The sequence below is a fragment of the Tamandua tetradactyla genome, chromosome 7 (assembly GCF_023851605.1).
Source record: "Tamandua tetradactyla isolate mTamTet1 chromosome 7, mTamTet1.pri, whole genome shotgun sequence".
In the NCBI taxonomy this organism is placed as follows: domain Eukaryota; kingdom Metazoa; phylum Chordata; class Mammalia; order Pilosa; family Myrmecophagidae; genus Tamandua; species Tamandua tetradactyla.
In genome coordinates this window covers 162214721-162233803 of record NC_135333.1, presented here as the reverse complement: position 1 = coordinate 162233803, position 19083 = coordinate 162214721, and the positions used below count along the sequence as shown (strand labels likewise).

General features: G+C 39.8%; 1 protein-coding gene across 3 annotated transcripts in view; it reads left to right on the top strand.

Annotated features, from left to right (window-relative positions):
* The first annotated feature begins 2247 nt into the window (after positions 1-2247).
* Positions 2248-19083, top strand: part of EEA1 (early endosome antigen 1) — a 193649-nt gene continuing 176813 nt past the window's right edge. For 2 of the 3 annotated variants that reach the window (XM_077111593.1, XM_077111592.1), the window contains exon 1: positions 2248-2504. In XM_077111593.1, coding sequence (XP_076967708.1) covers positions 2481-2504 — 24 coding nt within the window. In that variant the 5' untranslated portion in view covers positions 2248-2480. The remainder of the gene's footprint in view (positions 2505-19083) is intronic. The other variant, XM_077111594.1, reaches the window with a different exon arrangement.

The window sequence follows — 19083 nt, the reverse complement described above, 5'->3', positions numbered from 1 at the left end:
TGGAATGGAAGAGTCGAAAAGAAAATACAAGATAAGAAAGTGAAACAACTATAGGCATGAAAGTCATCTTAGAATGGAAGAAAGAATATAGGAGGAAAGTACAATAGGACTGCTGGTTGTCAGTGTTCAGTGCCAATCTGAGACCTGTGGTTGTAATGTAAATGGAGACCAATAACCCTGGTTACATATGTGTTTCTCCAGTGGTATTCAGCTGTTCCTGTGCAGCACAAAGTGGGTGGACAGTTGGGTTGAACTAGGGTTGGGACTCTGCTACATCAGTACCACCCAGGGAAAGAGAAGTAAGAAGTTAAGCATATTGGCAAAGGTGCAGGGATGCTATGTTAGGCCGTGTTTTAAGTTGGGCTTTGATGGAAAGGAGGACACTAAGCAAATGGCTGATAGAAAGCATGAGGGGTCAGTGGATTTGAGGTTCTTGATGAGGTCAAAGAATATTTCCACCATATTGTGGGAATATTAATATAAGTAAGTAGAATTTGATAAGAATTAGTGGTCAGCTAGGGTAAGCGAAACTGTTGTGTGAGAAGCTTCATCATTACTGGAGGGTATTTTTATATGATTATGTTTTTCCCAGTGCTCATTTTCTTTTGGAGTAATTAAGTTCTCTAGTGTATAACTCCAGTGATAGAGTTTACCATAAACTGCAGGGGGCTGTGCAGCTTTTTGAATACCCAGCTAGATAAACGGTCATGGAGAGTCTATTATATCAGTCAAAAGATTCCACAGGAGAATTCCAGTAAAGGGAAGGCTTGGCATATGACACTAATAAGCAGTTTTAAACTCAGTTTTTGAAAAACAAACAAAAGAGAAACAAATGTCACTTTTATCAACTCATGTTCCAATCAAACAGTAAATATTTTCCTATATCGTCTGAAAGTAAAGCACTGTTCATTCAGAAAAATAGAAAAGTGTATGCTCTGTGATTTTTGTTTGAATGTATTTAAGTGCATTATTATAAAGTGATTAATAATTAGTTGTAGGTATGACTTTCAGTATGAAGAAACAGTCAAAAGCAGAATATGTTTGGATAGAGATAACATTACATTACATACTTTACAGTTTCACATATTCATTAACTCAATTGAAAATAATATTTAACTTGCTTTTTCTCAAAAAATTTGGAAGAACTTTGCAATAAGCACTCCATTTTATTGTTGGGTAGAATTAGGGCACTTTTACTTTAGCAGGCGTGTGTTGTTATTCGCCGTCTTCCCCTTTTTAATCAATATTAATGCCTTCTCTCTCACCCTCAGAGTGAAAGTGGAGCTTTTTGTTAAGACTCAAGAGCTGTGATTTTTGAGATTAAACAATGACTACGTGCCTGGAAGTCAGTTTCAAAGTCCACGTCCTTGATTTGGCGCACTGCTTACGTGCGACCTCATTACATTTTTTAATCTATAAAACAAAAGACATTAAAGACGACTTACTCCATGTATCTATTATGAGAATAGGTTTCGAAATCCCTTAGGAGAACGGGCCGGAGTGTGGGCTTTTATTAAGAAACAGCGCAGGCAAACGACATAGGCTCACCAAATACCATTGCTACGGTCCTCAAAGGTCAACCCCAAACTTCTCCTGCCAGCTCAAATTCCAGCTTCTTCCTACCCTTTTTTTTTTCTGATTCTCTTTACTTTCTGTTTGAAATGAGAAGCAAGAAGCGAGTAGGGAGAAGAAAACAGGGACTGGAAAAGGGGAGGGAAGCCCAACACACCGGTTAAGCTTGTCCGTGGTTCTCCGGTCCGCTTCCACCCAGAGATCAAGTCTGGAGGAAGGAGGCTCCCGCTCAGGTTGGACGCCTGCTCCCAAACTAAGTGAAGGGGAGGAACACACGGGCACATTTCACAGTCACTCTGGGGTGCCGTAGCAGGTTCCGGCCCCGGAGCCCTGTCCTCCCATCCCAGCCCTGGTATGTACCCCCAAGCCGGGTCCCCACCCGGCCCCCAGCGGTCACGCGGCAGGCGCGGCCTCCCACAGGACGCCGGCGTACACTAGGCCGCCGCGGGACCGCCCGACCCGCCGGAAGCAGCGGCGGCGCTGGCTTCTTGTCGCCTGTCCGTCATTCAGCCGCCCACGCCGCCACCGCTTCCGATTGGTCGCTGACCCGGGACAGCCTCCTTCAGTCCCGCCCCCCCCCCCCCCCCCCCCCCCCCCCACGGATGGACGGGTCTGGAAGGCGGAGCACCGCCGGCCCTGCCCGTCGGCGGCCGCGAAACGGGCCCGCCCAGCTGTCAGCCACGGGGGCTGCCCGGCGGACTGGCGGGCGCTCGCAGCCTGTCTCCTCGCTCGTTCGCTCGCGCGCGTTCGCTCTCGCCTCCTGAGGGGAAGTCGGGGCAGCCCGAGCGGCAGCCGCCACCGCCTCGCGTCGCCCTCCACCCTCAGGCCCTCCCGAGTAGTGAGTGGCCCCGCGTCGGGTCCGGTGGGTCCGGAGAGTCGGCGCGGCGGCGCCGGGTGGCGTTTAAACCATGTTAAGGAGGATTTTGCAGAGGGTAAGAGTGAAACCGTGTTTCGGGCAGCACGTGAGCCGGGAGAGCGGAGCCCGCCGGCCCTGGGTCTGGCTGCCTGTCCCAGCGGGCGCCGCTGCCGGGCTCCTTTCCTAGGCCCCGCAGCCCGGGAGGTGATGAGGCCTCCGTGGTCCGACCCGGGGGCCGGCGGTGGGGGCGGGGCGGGCGGGGCGTGGGGCTGTCAGTGCGGAGGGTGTGGTGCTGAGCGCTCCTCCCCAGAGCCTGGATTGGGAAGGAAAATGGAGAGTTGGTGCCTGTGGGGCTGACTGGCCGGCCAGACGCCTGAGGGGCTGGAGAACGCCCCGGGGACACTGTGGGAAGCTTAGAGCTCCCTCCACCCTCCCCGCCCACCGGGCCCCCAACTTTGCACGACACACACCTGTCACACGCGGCCTCAGTTCGTCATCTGGACAGTGTTTGAGGGTGAGGTGGTGAAACCCGGCCTAGTATGGGCCCAGTTGTGGCACCGACACTTACTGGCAATGTCAGTTGAGAAGGAAGATAGTACTCGTTGTTGGAAACTTAACATTTTTTTTTAGTTGAAAATGTGTTCCCCTCTCCAAGCCCGGTGCCTTATTTTAGCAATCTAAGAATAAATCCATAGTAATCTTGATTCAAGTGATATACACTTACTCCTTCAGTTTCTGCCAGCGCTATCACTATTTGAAATCTGGAGAAACCTTAAGATGTAAAGATTAGAGCTTTGGAAATCGGTAGGTTGTATTGTTTTAGAATCAGTTCCTAGAAAAACAATTAAAATCTCTTTTCCTATTAAAGTTACTGTACTCGAATTTTTATTTCAGATAGTTTTTTTGTTATTTTGAGACAAAGATGGGTTGTAACAAAATGTGAATTATTGAAAAGTAGGTGCCAAACCCGTTATTTCGTTATGGAGGGAGTAGGATAACTAGTTCAAAGGACAGAGAAATTAGTGAATTTGTAGTCTTCAGCCACGGAATATACCAAGGAGAGTTGAGTCATCTGGCACATAGAAGGGAGTGTTCTTGCTTCTCTAGTGCAGTTTTGAGGTCATGTGAAATTCCTAGTCATATATAAGGGGAAGAAAGAGTTAACTTCTGTATTTGTCTTTTGATAATTTTTTGCAGTTTTGCGTGAGTTTTTTTAAATCTTGATAAGCAGTGATTCTAGCTGTAGGAAGGGCTTGCCCTATACTCTTGCCATCAATTCCTATATTCAACAGTAAAATCCTCTGTACATAATTTACTTGGCAGTACTTAGTACTTTTCTTTTATGGGGTCTACAGAAACTGACTACCTCATGCCTCAGACTGTGCTTCATCGTAGTTCTACAGGTGAAAATTAGTTTCCGTGTGGTTTGCTTTAAAGTTTATAAAGAAAACAAAATGTTTACTGATATAAGAGTAGCTTTTGGTAGTTACAGATTCGTTTTCAGAAATATGGGATGCTGTTCGGTATTCTTGGTTTAATGTTAAGCATTATATAAATGTATATATAATATATATAATGTTGTTAAGTAGTATACAAGGATCATTTTTTTTGGGGGGGGGGCATGGGCAGGCACTGGGATTCGAACCCGGGTCTCCTCATGACAGGCGAGACCTCTGCCTGCTGAGCCACTGTAGCCCACCCTGCAAGGATCATTTTTAGTGTTGGTACATACACTTTAACTGTTAGACAAGTTTCAAAATTGAAATTTACTGTGGTTATTGTTGAGATGTGCAATGGAATCATCATGTATGAATAACCCCAGTTTTTCAGCCTCGACACTTTTGACATTTGGAACCAAATAATTCTTTGTTGTGGGGGGCTGTTGGGTGCATTACAGGATGTTTACCAACATCCTTGACCTCTAACCCCCTAGGTGCCAGTAGCACCCTCCTGTCGTGACAACCAAATGTCTCCAAACTTTGCCAAATGTTCACTAGGGGAAAATCATCCCTGGTGGAGAACCACTGTGTTTAATATCTGCACTCTTTGATAGGAAAGTTTGAAATATTTTTCACAGTTAACAACTTAACTTTTATTCATTGCACTTATATTGAGTGTCATTATATGCCAGGCATTATGCTAGGGCCTGGGAAACAGTTGGAGAAGATATGGGTCCTCTCTTTAGAACAGCTCACAGCCTGTCTGGGAGGGGGGACATTTAAAAGTAATTATAGTGTTGTGTAGTAGGAGAATAAAGAGTGCCATGGGAGTCACTTTGTGGGAGGGTGTTGGGGCTATCAGGGGAAGCTTCAGAGAGGAGTGTATATTCCCTGCTCAAAAGAGGAAAGGGCATGTCAGGCACAGAGAACAGCAAATGTAAAGGCACAGAGTCATGAAAAGGACAGGTTATACTAGGGGGAGGGTGAAAAATTAAGCTCAGGAGCAAGATGTTGTGCAGGAATTGGTGGTAGATGAGGCTGCAGAGGAGCTAGAGACTAGATTCTGAGACATATTCAGCTTTTACCTTATAGATGGGTTAGTTTTAATGCTCAGCATTTAACAGGGGCATTTTGATAAAAGCCTTAAATCTGATGATTTGTATTGGTAGTTGAGAACCAGAACTTATGCTATATTAACTATACAGGTGATATTTACTAACAAGTGTAACGTGACTCTTTCAATTATGTTATATGGCAACCATTTTAATTTACCTGACAGTCTTATTTTCTAGCAGGGGTATTAAGATAGGTGATTAGTATTATAGTTGCAAATTTAGAGTTTGTTTGAAATGGTCTACATGCTTTGAAATTATATTGCATTCTTTTGACATTATGTTTTCACGTGACCTTTTCATTTGAACTATTGTAAGGTTCTTCTCAATAGTGTTCTTTAAATAGCATCTTGAAAAAGAAACAGACAAGGTAACTGTTTATAGCTCAGTCTTTGAACATCATCACTAAAGTCCTGGGATACTTTACAGAAAATGTAGTTTCTCGTTCTTTTTTTTTTTATTTCCTTACTAAAGGGTGTTTCACTGAGGCTTGAAAAAAAATTGAGGTAGTTCCAAAATATGGTTATTGAATATTTTGCTTAAAAATCCTTTGAAGAGAAACATGAATTTAAAGTGCTTAATGGCCAGAAAGATGATCAGCATTTGGTGTCTTAGGCAGTTTGTAAACTTTGCTTTGTCATTTCTTTCTTAAGGAACACACTGTGATACAACAATGATGTATTATATACTCTTTTACTGGTAAATGTTAGTAATGTTGCTAAAGAAAAATAGATTTAATTATTTAAGAATTGTAGAAATAGAAGGGCTCTTTTATGGTCAGCAGGCCTCTCTCTCTCTTTGATTTTAAAAATGAGAAAATAGAAACCAAGAGAGATAGTGATTTATCCAAAGCAACACAATTAGTAGCTGTCGAAATGGAGACTAGAGCCACATTTTCCCAACTCCCAATCCATTTCTCTTTTCCTGGCAACCTGCTCATTAGCTCCCTACTCAACTTACATGGTTAGCACTCTACTAATCACTGTGGAAGATACAAGAAAAGACAAGACCTAATTTCTGATCCAAGAAACTTATGTGACTATATGACAAAGTAAATTATATAGACAATTTAGGCTGTAGTAGCACAGAGGAGGAAAGATTAGAATGAATTTGGGTGAGTGGGGAGTCTTCTTGGAGAAGATAGGGTTGAGATGGAGTTTAGAAGAATGGGTTTGATTGGGAGTTTCTTTTGATGAAGGAATTATAGCATAAGGAAAAAACCCAAAGATGGGAATGATTTCATTCCTTCTGCTCTCCCTCCTTCCTTTACATATTGCCTTTTAACAAATATCTATGAGTACTTGTTTTATGCCAGACTGGAATATAAGAAACAATCCCTGCCATTTAATAGCCTGTAGCCCAGTGATTTTTGGAGATAGATGTTTATTTGGAGCAGAGAGGTCTGCAAAGGTAGTGTGGAACCTCGTTGTGGAGGTGATTGACTGTCTAGCTCAGCATTGTCCATCGGAAATATATGAATCACATGTGTAATTTATAATTTATGATTTTCTAGTAGGCACATTGAAAAAAAGTAAAAGAAACAGGTGAAATTAATTTTAAATACGTTTTATTTAACCCAGTATATTTAAAATATTCAGCATGTAATCAATATAAAACTTACTAATGAGATAATTTGCATTCTTTTTTTTGTACTAAATCTTTGAAATCTTGTGCATTTTATACTAACAGCACGTCAACTAACCGCATTTCAACTGCTCAAAGCCTCATGTAGCTTGTGGCTACTATATTGGACAGTGCAGATCTAGTTGTGTGTGTGTATATATATATATATGTATGTGTGTATAGGTATGTATATGTATATATTATATAATTTTAAAAACCTATTTGAAATTAATTTCAAACTTACAAGAAGTTGCAAAAATAAAATACGAGGAACACCAGTACCTTCTTTATCCACATTTGGCTGTTGTTAAAATTGTACCCTATTTACTATATCATTTGGTCACTTTTCTCTCCCTGTAATTTTTAAAAAACTTTTGGAACCATTGAAGGTCAGGTATGATCCTTTACCCCTGAATACTTCAGTGAATAGGGTTATTCTCTTATAAAACTTAGTTTGCTATCATAAATACCGCTAATGGGTTGGCTTAAACAATGGAAATTTATTGGATTACAATTTGGGAGGCTAGAAGCCTAAAATCAAGGCATCAACAAGCCTGTGCTTTCTCCTGTGTCATTCTGTTGTTGGCTTGTTGCAGCCCTTGGGGTTCCTTGGCTTGCCTCCTGTCGTATGGCCATCTCTCACTTCTTATATCTGCTTTTCCAGTTTCTGCTCACTTCTGGCTTCTGACTTCTCCTTGTAGCTTTCTCTGACTGCCTGAATTTCTTCTGTTTATAATACAGTAATTCGGACTAAGGTCCCTCATCCTGATGTCATTGGTCATACCTTAACTAAGAATATCATCTTCAAAAGGTCCTATTTACAAATCACACCCATTGGAATGTGGATTAAGAATATGTCTTTTGATGGGGTACATAAGTCATTCTACCACAATAACCATACTATAGTTATCAGTTTTATAAATTTACAATAATTCAACTTACCATCCATATTCTAATTTTTGTCAGTTGATTTGATAATGTCCTTTATAGCACTTCCTCTCTTCTAGTACAAGACCTTGTCTAGGGTTAGATATTACATTTAGTTGTCATGTTTCTTTATCCTCCTTTAATCTGAAACATTTCCACAGTATTTCTCTGTCTTCTAAGGTATTTTGAAGAGTACAGTCCTGCACCTGCCTTTAAAAATTTTTTTAATAGAAAGTTCTTCATGCGTTTGCCTGACATTTTCTTGTGATTACATTGAAATAATGCATTCTTGGCCAGAATATTGACTAGCAGATGTATCCTTCTCAGGTTATCATATCTGGAGGGCCAGAATGTCTATCTGCTTTTCAAAGGTGATGTTAATTTTGAGTCAAAGGTCAAGGTATTGCCCAGTTTCACCAATGTGTAATTATTGTTTTTGTTTTCCCCTTTGCCACTAATAGGCAATTTGTGGAGAGACAATTTGAGACCATTCAAATACCCTATTCCTTATCAAACATTTCCCCTAAATTTAGTATTCTTTGATGATTCTTGCCTAATCCAGTCTTTACCATGATGGCTGCAAAATTATGATTTTCCAATTCAAGCACTTTCTCCACATTTACCAATTGGTGCTTGGCTTTCTATGGTAAACAGCATTCCTATCTTGTTCCTTTTTTCCTTCCTTCCATCCCTCCTTCCTTAATTAATTATTGGTATGAACTGATAAATTTTAATTTTTTCCTCAAGGATGAATAAGTCATCACTGAACTTAATTATTTTGGTACTCAGATTATCCCAGGTTTTGACAGTGGGAGTCCTTTCAAGATGACTCCTGTGTTCCTTTGACATGTTCTAGTCATTTTTTTGAGCACTTCCTTGTTTCCTGGCATGACAAGTTGTTCTAGTACCTTCCTTTCCTCAGCCCCAGAATTCTACATTTCTCTGAGGAGCCCTGGTTCCTTTTAGTGGGGAGCCCTAGTTCCTATAGTCCAGCATAGCAGAGTAGGATTGTATTTCTTCATGTGGATGGGATAGTTGTAAGAGACTATCTTAAGGATTTTGGGCCTTATACTATAGACAGTAAGAAGCCAGGCAAAGTTTTTTAAATGATCAGATTTGTATTAGGGAAAACTCTTCAAAAAGATTTTTTCATTCTGATCTTTTTTTTTTTTGGTATGCTATGTGACGGGCATCACATTTCATTCTTTTTCCATGTGAGTATCCCCTTATTGCAGCACCATTTGTTGAATCTTTTTTTTTTTTATTTGTTTTGCTTTCTTGTTTGTTTGTTTGGGAAGTGCATGGACTGGGAATCGAATCTGGGTCTCCTGCATGGCAGGTGGGAATTCTGCTGAACTACCCTTGCACCTCTCATCCTGATCTTTACTGAAAAGCAAACCAGGTAATTTCATTTGTTGCCTAAATCTGTTAGTGATACTCAGTACCATAGGAAAATGTCCAAACTCTACCTTGGCACATAGACCTTGCTGGGGTCTGTTTACATTACTTCAGTTTCATTTTCACATACCTCCATAAATGTTCTGCCCTTGCCAGCCCTCACTAATTGTATTTCCCATTAGTGAAAACTTGCCCTGTTTTCTTATCCTTTCATACCTCTTTAAAAGCTCTTTATTCTACTTGGCATGTCTAACCTATAGTTGTCTACATTGTTCAGTTCAGGTGACAACTAGGAATTATTTGCTTGCATTTTATTTATTTCTCTGGAAGTATCCCACCCTACTCAAGAGAATGGGCATTTGGAATTAGACTATCAGTGACTCCTGGGCTTCTTTGCTTATCAGGGTGAGACCTTATATAAAAATTTATCTGAGACCCAGTTGCTTTTTCTGTAAACTGAGTATAATATCTACCTCACAGAGTGACTGGAGAATTAAATGGAATAATGTTCTTGAAGCACTTATTATAGTATCCCAATTCAGTAAACAAGGTATGGTAGCTATATTGCATATATCTAGAAAATTATTATATTGCTATTGTAATTTGTTTACTTGTCTTCTCCCCCACTAGACTATGAACTCCCTTAGGGTGTGGATATTTTTTTCTTTCTTACTATATTTAGTGCCTAATACAGTGTTTGGTGCTTGGTGTTTTTTCCATAATATATGTTGAGTATTGGAGGATGGATACATTGAAAGAGATACCAGCCAGAAAGTTATTGTAGTTGTTCCTAAAATTACTGCACGCTAGAGTTGTTTGAAAATATTGAAAAAAAAAAAGATCCTTGAGTTCTTCCACTGAATCGTAATATCTAGACCTGTGGTTGTAGGTCCAGGGGATGATAAAGATTTGAATTAAGGCAGTGGCTTTGTGGATACAGAAAAAATAGATTGTTTTTCAAGAAGTTAAGAGAGAATTGATAGACTTCTGGGTCAAGATGGCGGCTTAACAACGTGCGCGTTTTAGTTCGTCCTCCAGAACAACTACTAAATAACCAGAAACAGTACAGAACAGCTCCTGGGGCCACGTCAGTGATAAGACACACAGCGTACCCCAGTCTGGACCAGCTGGGTCGGCTGTGAGCACCCCCCAAACTGTGAATTCCCAAAGCTGGGGCGGCCAGCGCCCCTCCCCCATAGGCCGCTTCCCAGAGGGAAAAGGAAAGGACTTTGCCAGCAGCAGGGACTGGGCACAATCAAACTCCAGTTGTGGAACTAATTAACAAATTCTGACTACTAAAAATAGGCCCCCAGCTTAGGTGAACCTGATCAAAGCAGAGGTTGCTCATTTTTGCCCCAGTGCCAAAGGGGGCAGGACTGACAGAAAAAGGGGAAAAAAAAAAAGAAGGAAACAGAGGTTTTTGTGGCTGTGTATCTACAAAGGCTTGACTGCCTCTGGATACAGCGGCAGGCCTTTTCAGGCTACAACTGCCCCAGGCATAGGCAGAAGTGAACTGTTTTGGGGGCTTGTCTGGAGCCTGTGCCTTCCCCAGGGGAGGGGTGAAGCCCAACTTAGGTGGAATCCCTCCCTCAAGGAATTCAGACACCAGGGCTTGGTAATTTGAAGCCATTAAAACCAGCCTACAACCTCTCCTCTGTCTCCACCACACCCCCAGCAGGGAGAGTCTGCCAAAGTTAAAGGTACCACATCATCTTATGCTTGTGGGACCTGCAGTCAGACAAGTGCCACACACAGGGCAGGATAAGAAAAACAGAGTCCAGAGACTTCACAGGAAAGTTCTTTCAACCTGCTGGGTCTCACCCTCAGGGAAAACTGGTACAGGTGACTCTTTCTTCCTGATAGGAGGCCAGTTTGGTTTGGGAAAATCTGGCTGGGGTCTATAATATCTAAGTAGACCCTCCTAAGAGTGGCAGGGGGGAAGGCACCACACAAGCAGGGCAAGAAACAAGGAAACAAGAACTGAAAAATTCTCCTGTGTTAAAAAAAACTTAAGCTAAAGGTCCAGATAAAGCTGAACGGAATGTCAAAGAACAGATAGACAACAAATTCATCCAGCAAGAAAACCCTAGATAAAAGAAGTGAAAGCAATCTCCAGAATAAACTAATTAAGGTAATTAATGCCTAGACACCAGCAAAAATAACAAATCACACTAGGAAAATTGAAGATATGGCCCAATCAAAGGAACAAATCAACAATTCAAATGACATACAGGAGCTGAAACAATTAATTCAGAATGTACGAACAGACATGGAAAACCTCATCAAAAACCAAATCAATGAATTGAGGGAGAATATAAAGAAGGCAAGGAAAGAACAAAAAGAAGAAACTGAAAGTCCGAAAAAACAAATCACAGAACTTATGGGAATGAAAGACACAGTAGAAGAGATGAAAAAAACAATGGAAATCTACAATGGTAGATTTCGAGAGACAGAACACAGGATTTCCAAACTGGAGGACGGAACATCTGAAATCCAACAAGAAACAGAAACTATAGGGAAAAAAATGGAAAAATATGAGCAGGGACTCAGGGAATTGAAAGACAATCTGAAGTGCACGAATATATGTGTTGTGGGTGTCCCAGAAGGAGAAGAGAAGGGAAAAGGAGGAGAAAAACTAATGGAGGAAATTATCACTGAAAATTTCCCAACTCTTATAAAAGACTTAAAATTACAGATCCAAGAAGTGCAGCGTACCCCAAAGAGAATAGATTCAAATAGACATATTCCAAGATGTTTAATAATCAGAATGTCAGAGGTAAAGAGAAAGAGAGGATCTTGAAAGCAGCAAGAGAAAAGCAATCATCACATACAAGGGAAGCCCAATAAGACTATATGCAGATCTCTAAGCAGAAACCATGGAGGCGAGAAGACAGTGGGATAATATATTAAAATTATTAAAAGAGAAAAACTGCCAACCAAGAATTCTATATCCAGCAAAACTGTCCTTCAAAAATGAGGGAGAGATTAAAACATTTTCAGACAAAAAATCACAGAGAGAACTTGTGACCAAGAGACAAGCTCTGCAAGAAATACTAAAGGGAACACTAGAGACAGATACGAAGACAGAAGAGAGAGGTGTGGAGATGAGTGTAGAAAGGAAGACTATGAGTAAAGGTAAAAAGAAGGAAAATTAGATATGACATATAAAATCCAGAAGGCAAAATAGAAGAAGAAAGTACTACCCATGCAGTAATAACACTGAATGTTAATGGATTAAACTCTCCAATCAAAAGACATAGTCTAGCAGAATGGATTAAAAAATAGGACCCAGCTATATGCTGTCTCTACTCAAAGGACACGAGGCCAAGGACACAAATGGACATTTACACACCAATGTTTATAGCAGCATTGTTAACAATTACCAAGAGATAGAAACAGCCAAAATGTCCATCAACAGGCAGTTGACTAAAGAAACGATGACATTTACATAAGATGGAATATTATGCAGCTGTAAGACAGAATAAAGTTATGAAGTATGTAACAACGTGAATGGACCTTAAGGACATTATGCTGAGTGTGATTAGCCAGAAACAAAAGGACAAATACTGTATCATCTCACTGATAGGAACTGACATTAGTGAATAAACTTGGAATATTTCCTTGGTAGCAGAGACCATCAGGAGTTAGAAATAGGGTGAGATATTGGGTAATTGGAGCTGAAGGGATACAGATTGTACAACAGGACTGAATATAAAAACTCAGAAGTGGACAGCACAATACTACCTAACTGTAAGGTAATTATGTTAAAACACTGAATGAAGCTGCATGTGAGAATGATAGAGGGAGGAGGGCTGGGGACATAAATGAAATCGGAAAGAAAGATAGATGGTAAAGGTAGAGATGGTATAATCTAGGAATGCCTAGAGTGTATAATAATAGTGAAATGTACAATGTACAAATTTTAAAAATGTTTTTGCATGAGGAAGAACAAAGGAATGTCATTATTGCAGGGTGCTGAAAATAGATGATAATATGTTAAAATGTCACCTTATGTGTGAGACTAAAGCAAAAAATGTTTATTTGTTATAAAATTTATATTTTGACTAGAGCATTTCCTAATATAACTCATGTAGATAGTTTGATTGAATGTCATAAGTACTTGGAATCTCAGGTAGGACATGAGATTTTGTTGGCTTGTCCAGAGTGATGCCCCAATGAATCCCAGAGTGATTTGATCAGTGACTGGAAAAGTATTTGCAAGCCCTCTTTGGGGAATGGTGAGAGTGGGGGGAAATTCAACTTCCCCAAGTTGAATTCTTGATATTCTCACAGTGTGAACAACCAAAGCTATAGGCTGAGCCCCCAGTCTTGGGGTTTGTTCATATGAAACTTAACCCCACAAAGGATAGGTCAAGTCTACTTAAAATTTAGGCCTAAGAGTCACCCCCAAAAGAGCCTCTTTTGTTGCTCAGATGTGGCCTCTCTCTCCAGCCAACATGACGAACAGTCTCACCACCCTCCCCCTCTCTGCGTGGGACATGACTCCCAGGGGTGTGGACCTTCCTGGCAACGTGGGACAGAGATCCTGGAAGGAGCTGAGACTCAGCATCAAGGGACTGAGTAAAACCCTAGAATGAGCTGAGAATTAACATCAAGGGATTGAGAGAACCTTCTTGACCAAAGGGGAAAGAGTGAAATGAGACTAAGTGTCAATGACTGAGAGATTCCAAACAGAGCCAAGAGGTTATCCTGGAGGTTATTCTTATGCAGTAAGTAGATATCACCTTGTTGTTCAAGATGTAGTGGAGAGGCTGGAGGGAACTGCCTGAAAATGTAGAGCTGTGTTCCAGTAGCCATGTTTCTTGATGATGATTGAACAATGATATAGCTTTCACAGTGAGACTCTGTGAATGTGAAAACCTCGTGTGTGATGCTCCTTTTAGCTACTATATCAACAGAAGAGTAGAACATATGGAATAAAAATAAATAATAGGGGGGACAAATGTTAAAATAAATTTAGTTTGAAATGCTAGTGGTAAATGAAAGCGAGGGGTAAGGGGTATGGTATGTATAATCTTTTTCTTCTCTGTTATCATTTTATTTCTTTTTCTGTTTTTTTATTTCTTTTTCTAAATCGATGCGAATGTTCTAAGAAATGAATATGCAACTATGTGATGATATTAAGAATTACTGATTGTATATGTAGAATGGAATGATATCTTAATGTTTTGTTTGTTAATTTTTTTTAATTAATAAAAAAGTTAAAAAAATATTAAAAAAAAAAAGAGAGAATTGATAGAACTCTTTGACTTGTGAGTAGTTTGAGTAGCTGAGAGGATGGTGGAATGGACCAAGGTAAAAAACAGAGAAGGAAGAACAGGTCTGAGGAGGAAGATGAGCTTGAGGTCTGGACATCCCAGTGAAGATGTTCAGTAGGCAAGTGGAATTACAGGTCTAGCATTCAGGAGACAAGTGGAGGCAAGTGTTAGCTATGTGTGAATGTTGAAGAGAAGTCAACTCAAATAAGAACTGAGAGGTGCCCACTGAATTTGACTATTAAGTCATACAGTTTCAGGAGAGTCATAGGGAAATATGAATAACTGGGAAGTAAAGAAATAGAAACAGGGAGTACAGAATACTCTTCCAAGAAAAATGTAGAAGTGGGAATAATTAAATATTAAATGCTTGAGTATAATTTGTAATTCTTGGAACATGTTCTAGTGAAAGCTTTTTATCTGCAAGGACTAGAAACATCCTCAACTCAGTTTAAGTGGAAAGGGGGACTTGTAAGACTTCATGGAATACTAATTTCTTGTCTCCATTTCTCTGCATCCTTCTCTTCGCTGCCCAGTATACCCAAGACACCATATGGCCAACTGAACATGTGATTCTACGTGACTTTCACCTTGGCGTTATATAGCCAACTGGTCAGTTTTTCAATTTCCAAATCCTAAGAGAAAAATCTTAACTATCTTGCTCTGTTTTTTCTTTTGAGGTCATGCAAGTAGAATTGCATCTTCTGGCTCAGGTGTCCATTGCTGGTCTAGTCAGCTGGACACCATGAAATACATTTTTTACAGATCACTGTTTTAGAAACAGGCTTTGTCATGTTTTGAACCAGTGATAATAGTTCTGTTTAGGTTCATTTAGTTCAAGAATGAAGAGCCCCACAGGCTAGTTCAAACAGTAGGATGGTGGTGGTTATAAGGATATAGTTGGCCATAGGATGGATGGAATTTAATAGAAATCAAATCCAAAACCAAAAATTTAATATGGCTGGGCCTCTGAGACATTTTTTACTGGAAGGCTTTGCAAGATCTCAGGCATGCTAATTGAAATCTTAGTGTCAGGCTTGGTAGATTTTCACTTTAGCGTTTGACTGTTAAAGGACTCAGTGATTCTTCATGTTTGCTTCCCTTGTGTCTATATACTATTGTTTCTCGTGTCAACTGATTTTCCTATCTTCTGCTCTAGTTTCTTTTCTTGCCCTCATAGCTGCTGTACATTCAGAATTTATGCTCTGTGCTGGTTTGAAATGATATATGTACCCTAGAAAAGCCATGTTTTAATCCTAATCCCATTTTGTAAGGGCAGCCATTTCTTCTAATCCCTATTCTGTATTATATCTTTGAAAATGTAATTAGATAATCTCCCTGGAGATGTGATTTAATCAAGAGTGGTTGTTCAGCTGGATTAGGTAGAGGCATGTCTCCACTCATTTGGGTGGGTCTTGATAAGTTTCTGAAATCCTATAAAAGAGGAAACATTTTGGAGAATGGAGATTCGGAGAGAGCATGTTACAGCATCACGCAACTGAGGGTACACGAGCCAGCGACCTTTAGAGATGAAAAAGGAAAATGCCTCCCTGGGAGCTTCATGAAACTGAAAACCAGGAGTGAAAGCTAGATGACACCGTGTTTGCCATGTGCCCTTTCAGCTGAGAGAGAAGCCCTAACTTTGGTCGCCATGAGCCTTCTCACTTAAGAGAGAAACCTTGAACTTCATTGGCCTTCTTGAACCAAGGTATCATTCTCTGGATGCCTTTGATTGGACATTTCTATAGGCTTGTTTTAACTGATACATTGTCTTTGCCTTAGAACTGTAAACTAGCAACTTATTAAATTCCCTTTTAAAAAGCCATTCTATTCCTGGTATATTGCATTCCGGCAGCTAGCAAACTAGAACATGCTGTGTTATAACTTTGGCTGGCATATTACTTTTATTTGCTCAAGTTCCTCATCATACTTTATCTCATGATAGCCCTGTATGTTCAGTGCCATTTTATGGAGCTGATTATTCATTTCTCTTCATAGTTTACAATTCAGATGATTAAGCGTAGGACTCAGCTGTAATTTTGAAGTGGGACAGATTTTTTTCCCTCTCCTGGGCGATTTTATTGGCTCTTGGCTAGCCTGTGAAAGACTGCTGTTAGGTCCAGGTGATTATACCTGTTCAATTGGCAATAGACACAAGATTATATAACCTGGATGTTTTAGTGTGTATTCTCAACATGGACTGTGGGTAGAGCTCTTTACTTTAGGATGGACCAAAGGGCTTAGAAGAGGACATTCATATAATCCCTCAGTTGACAAGACGAGCAGTGGACACCTGACCCAGGGGAAGCACTTCTAATGACCATCCAGATACCCATGCATAACCTGATAAGTAAAGATGAGCAGGACGTTTTAAATTCCCTCTTGGAATTTGGGATCTATGCATGCACTATAATTGGCATATTAAATACAGTAACATATAAGTTACATAGACATCTTTTTGTGTTGAATGGGCCAGTGCAGGTGAAATTTAATAAAAATCACATTCTTTCCCTCATTCAGATTTTAATATTGGACTGTGGTTAAGTTTTATCTAAGTGTGGTATTAGAAATGAGTTTTCCCCGAGATTCAGTAATACTTTATGGACTTTATTAATAAATTATGTTTGGAAATGTTTTTTCTTTTAATTTTTATTAATAAAACCAATCAGCATACCAAATGAACGTTCTGTTTTTTCATCACATAGTTGTACATTCATCATCATGAGCATTTCTTAGAACATTTGGATCAATTCAGAAAAAGAAATACAAAGAAAACAGAAAAAAAATTCATACATACCATACCCTTTACCCCTACCTTTCATTGATCATTAGCATTTCAGTCTACTAAATTTATTTTAACATTTGTTCCCCCTTTTATTTATTTATTTTTAATCCATGTGTTTTACACATCTGTCCATAAGGTAGATGAAAGAAGCATCAGACACGAAGTTTTCACAATTATACAGTCACATTGCAAAAGCTTTATCATACAATCATCTTCATGAAACGTGGCTACTGGAACACAGCTCTACATTTTCAGGCAGTTCCCTCCAGCCTCTCCATTACATCTTGACTAACAAGGTGGTATTTATTTAATACGTAATAATAACCTCCAGGATAACCTCTCGACTCTGGAATCTCTCAGCCATCGACACTTTATTTTGTCTCATTTCTCTCTTCCCCCTTTTGGTTGAGAAGGTTTTCTCAGTCCCTTGGTGCTGAGTCCCAGTTCATTCTAGGATTTCTGACCCATGTTGCCAGGAAGGTAGACAACCCTGGGAGTCATGACCCACATAGAGAGGGGGAGGGCAGTGAGTTTGCACGTTGTGTCGGCTGAGAGAGATAGGCCACATCTGAGCTACAAAAGAGGTTCTCTTGGAGGTAACTCTGAGGCCTAATTTTAAGTTGGCTTAGCCTATCCTTTGCAGGGTTAAGTTTCATATGAACAAACCCCAAGATTGGGGGCTCAGCCTATTGCTTTGATTGTCCCCACTGCTTGTGAGAATATCAAGAATTCTCCATTTGGGAAATTCCCCAAGGGGACTTTTCAGATACTTTTTTACTCACTGTTCAGATCCTTCTGGGATTTATTGAGGCATCACTTTGGACAAACTTACAAAATCTCATGCCCTACTTAAGGCTCCATGTACTTATGGCATTCGTTTAAGCTGTCCACATAAGTTATATTAGGAAATGTACAAATTTTGTACCAAATAAGTATTTTTTGCTTTAATCTCACACATGAGGTAAAGTTTTAACATATTAATTACCATCTATTTTCAACACCCTGCATTATTGGCATTCCTTTGTTCTTCCTCATGTAAAACATTTTTAAATTTGTACATTTAGTCACTATCATTGTACACTCTAGGCATTACTAGATTATACTATCTCGGTCTTTGTCGTATATCTTTCCTTCTGATTGCATTTTTGCCCGCAGGCCTCCTCCCTCTATCATTCTCACATACAGCTTCATTCAGTGTTCTAACATTACTGTATTATATAGTTAGGTAGTATTGTGCTATCCATGTCTGAATTTTTACAATCTCTCCCGTTGCACAATCTGTATCCCTTCAGTTCCAGTTTCCCAATATTTACCCTATTTTGTCTCCTGATGACCTCTGTTCTTTTTTTAAAAAGAATACCAAAAACACCAAACAAACGCAAGCATTCCTATTTTGATCATTCCATTCTACATATATAATCAGTAATTCACAATATCATCACATAGTTGCATATTCATCATCATGATTATTTCTTGGAACATTTGCATCTATTCAGAAAAAGAAATAAAATGAAAACAGAAGAAAAACTTATTCATACCATACCCCTTACCCCTCCCTTTCATTGATCACTAGCATTTCAAACTAAATTTATTTTAACATTTGTTCCCCCTACTATTTATTTTTATTCCATATGTTCTACTCATCTGTTGACAAGGTGGATAAAAGGAACATCAGACACAAGGTTTTCAAAATCACACAGTCACATTGTGAAAGCTATATCATTATACAATGATTTCAAGAAACATGGCTACTGGAACACAGCTCTACAGTTTCAGGCAGTTCCCTCTAGCCTCTCCATTGCATCTTGACTAACAAGGTGATATCTACTTAATGTGTAAGAAAAACCTCCAGGATGACCTCTCGATTCCGTTTGGAATCTGTCAGTCATTGATACTTTGTCTCATTTCATTCTTCCCCTTTTTGGTTGAGAAGGCTTTCTCAATTCCTTGATGCTGAGTCTCAGCTCATTGTAGGGTTCTTCTCAATCCTTGGATATGACCTCTGTTCTTAACTGAAACTCTCCAAGTTCATTCATTAATGTTGGTTCATATTGGTGAGACCATACAGTATTTGTCCTTTTGTTTCTGGCTAATC